A 3536-nucleotide genomic window follows, 5' to 3' on the forward strand; every position below is an offset into this window, starting at 1 on the left:
CCCCCCCTCTCTCTCTCTCTCTCTCTCTCTCTCTCTCTCGCACGCGCACTTCCTTGTTCTTCTTGCTTTCGCTCTCCTTCTCTCTTTCTCCTTCCTCTGTCCATATATTGTATGCATATTCTCTGCACCTCTGTCTCACCTCTGTGGAGATGACGTTGCAATATCAGTTCTAGGGCTAAGGCGTTGTTGTCGGGCAGGTACGCCTGGAGCAGCACCTGCTTTCTCGAGGAGAGTCTGTCATCAGGAACTGTGAGGTCCTTCACAATCACCAGAAGGCCATCGGTGTCAGGTAGTGGCTCTGCTGCAACATTAGGATCTCTATATACATCCCCCGCTGATATGCAAATGTCCTAGTCTAGTTATAATTCAGAATAGAAGAATATATTTCATACACCAACAAATTCCATTTTTGTCAACGCCGGCTTACTTGATAAGTTTGCTATATGACGCCATGGTGAGCTAATTACGGTACCTACTCTAGAAACAACGCATTATCCATGACGATATAACCTGTGCCAATAAACGCCTTTTTCGCCGAATCTTTATTATTTTATAAGCCGCTTTATTAATATAATTAAGTTGTAATTCGACGATAAGGAAACGCAAACAGCTTGTCAGGCAGCTGTCATAACCTGATCCAGGTCACTGGCCCGATAAGGCTGCACCACTGATATAACTACTCAAGTTGCTATACGCAGAACCCGTTTTCCGATTTTCATCAAATGAGTTTAATCCAGGATGAGTAAGAGTTTATGAGAAAATACAGGCCGTACTTCCCTTGACTGCAAGATATCAATCTCAGCGAGAGCTTCTGACATATTATATCTGAACATTTTGTAAGGAAGAGGTTTGTCGTTCACGAATCGCAGAGCGAGTTGAGAATTTGTATCAAATGTAATACTACCCCTGTGAAATAACAAATAAAATGAACGTGCTCTATAGTAAAAGTGCAGTCTGTATATTTTTTGTAATCATCCACTTCGATTTTGAGGATGGGTGGCCCGGTTTAAAACATGGATCGGTGCAGTACCACCGGCGCATGACCGCAGGGCTGTACGTATAGCGTAGAACTTGCAACGTGCATCAAACCCTTGCCGTGTATAGATAGATTTATCGTCACTGTTCTAACACGCGACAGCGGCTCTAAATCGTATCAGCTTTATACCTAAATATCATAAAACCTCTATATGGCACCTAATCTGCACATCTCTTGCCGAAACTATAGCAAAACGTACCCGTCGCGGTGTGTGTTGCTGACGCGCCTCTAGCGTGGCTGTCCGTCATCAATATGTGTAGAACGGCTAGGAGAAGCAACGCTGTCTTACTTGACGCCTCCATTCAGCGCGGTCAAGCTACAACAGTCGAGTCGAAATCATAACCCGTGTTAAGTGGGCTGGAGTTAGAGGGAAAGAGGTGACATCGAGAGAAGGCAAGAGGTCATGAAAGACGGTGGATGAATGAAAGAAAGACTGGACATGGAGGAAAGACGGCGAATGAAAGAAAGACGGGACATGAAGGAAAGACAGTGCACGAAATATAGTATCCGTAAGTAGTGGAACGATAGACCTGGTCCACATATATGAGATACATGCGAGGTAACATGCGAGAGAGGAAGGCCATGAAGAGACAAAAAGAGAGAGAGAGAGAGAGGGGGGAGAGGGGAAAATATAAAGAGAGCAAGCAAGAGACGGAGGATGCGAGCGGCTTTCATACTGTTTATATTTACATTACTACAACCTACATAGGCTACTTGCCTCATTGGCTACGTGCTTCATTGACGACCTTACCATACGACGTACCTCTGCCTCCACCAGCTGCGTCGATGAGTATTGGACTGCGGATGTTGGATATCGTCAGTGGCAGTTGCTGTCTGGTCGTACTTCGTGCAGCCAGCTTACGAGACTGTAATAGAGCAAGTGAGTGAGTGAGTTAGGTGGACAGACGGCGGGGAAGGCGAGCGTATTACAGGGAATGAATGCACTGTCACACACACGCCCACCGGAGTCAACATGTGCGCGTTATAGCCAACCCACAGCTAAACTACACACGTAAGGAGAGAAAGTGGTCAGAAGTGGAATGCATCTGCATACAATACAATTTTATGCAGCTCTTCTAACACAGCCAGGTTTGAACCCGACCGAACCTCACTATCCCTACATGGCCTGATACGAGGTCAATATGAACTATTAGATCTTGATTATATGTCTACATCGTACTTTTTTTTACACACGCATGACTAGTGCAAACTTATATGCACGCACGCACGTGTACTATTAGCCCCGACCCCAGACAGAAAGAGAGAGAGCGAGAGAGAGCGAAAGAGAGAGAGAGACGGTCGATGGGTGGATTTAGGGGGTGGGGCTATAAGGTCCCCAAAGGGGAAGCGGATGATAAAATAATAAAACGGATTTAATTCACATAGCGATTAGGGTCAAATAAAGGCTAATTCTACACAAAATAAAATCACGGGATCCCATTTCATTTTTTGCAAACTTAAAAAGTTAAAAACTCGAGTTTAAAACATTTTAGCATGATATAATAGCTATATCTATAACTATAGATATATTATAGCAAAATATCATACTAGAGACGTTAGAGTAACGGAAATTTTTCCCCATAGGTCTTTCTCTGACGACTTACTGATTTTTCCCGACAGGGAATCAGAGATCTAAGCTCCCGCCGTCACCTTCAGTTAGAGCCCACGAATTATTGTAATAACAACGCTATATGTGTCAGGCAAGCTAACGCGGAAGCAGATTCGCTTCGCCTCCGAGTCTGCATATACATGCTCGTGCGACAGCGCAGTGTCGGGGTGGCGGTGTTGAAGTCATGAGGTCATTGGACTACCCGATGGGCTACCCACCATCGAGTAGATTTGTCCCTATACTACTCGTGATTCCTTGCTCTGAGCATCAGCTTTGCGCACGCGTGCAAATACGCGTGAGCCACTTTTACGTGCGTGCGCGCGCGAGTGTCCGTGCGCGTGCACGCATGTGTGTACGTGCGATTCTGTGAGGCATGAGCGCATGCGTGTACGTACGAGTATAGTCGTACGTGCACGAGTGCGTGTACGTGTTCTTGCCATATCTGTTCGTCGTTCGCATAGTTTTCGACGGCGTAGTGTGAAGATTACATCAGGAGTTAATAATGACATTATGTAATTATGACATTTGTCATTATTAACTCCTGATTACATGCTTAGAGATAGGATGATTATAATAATAAGGGATGGAATATCTCTGTAAGGACGTAGAAGGCAGGTAAAGTTAAATAAGTCACAAAGACAAAGGTTTGTTAGACAACTGGTCTGCCTCAGATGTGCAAGTATATGGAATCTGGTTACCCTAGGAGGCCGAAGAGGAAATGTAAGTCGACGGTCAAAGTCAAACTAAGGAAGAACAAGGGCAGTGGTGGTTTTGGTATGCGACAGACCTTCTCCCCAAGATATGTAAGCATACCAAGTTTGGACGCGCTAGGTCAATTTGGGGCCGAGTTAGAGAGCGGAAGGGAAATATGATCAAGGTCAAGGTAAAGGT

At 45.1% G+C, this 3536-nt stretch overlaps 1 protein-coding gene across 1 annotated transcript in view; it reads left to right on the forward strand.

Annotated features, from left to right (window-relative positions):
* The first annotated feature begins 1475 nt into the window (after positions 1–1475).
* Positions 1476–3536, forward strand: part of LOC106817102 (probable peptidylglycine alpha-hydroxylating monooxygenase 1) — a 10395-nt gene continuing 8334 nt past the window's right edge. Inside the window, exons 1-2 of the mRNA XM_014821749.1 lie at positions 1476–1545; positions 1815–1916. Coding sequence (XP_014677235.1) covers positions 1476–1545; positions 1815–1916 — 172 coding nt within the window. The remainder of the gene's footprint in view (positions 1546–1814; positions 1917–3536) is intronic.

The sequence above is a fragment of the Priapulus caudatus genome, unplaced genomic scaffold (assembly GCF_000485595.1).
Source record: "Priapulus caudatus unplaced genomic scaffold, Priapulus_caudatus-5.0.1 Scaffold1596, whole genome shotgun sequence".
Classification (NCBI taxonomy): Eukaryota; Metazoa; Priapulida; class Priapulimorpha; order Priapulimorphida; family Priapulidae; genus Priapulus; species Priapulus caudatus.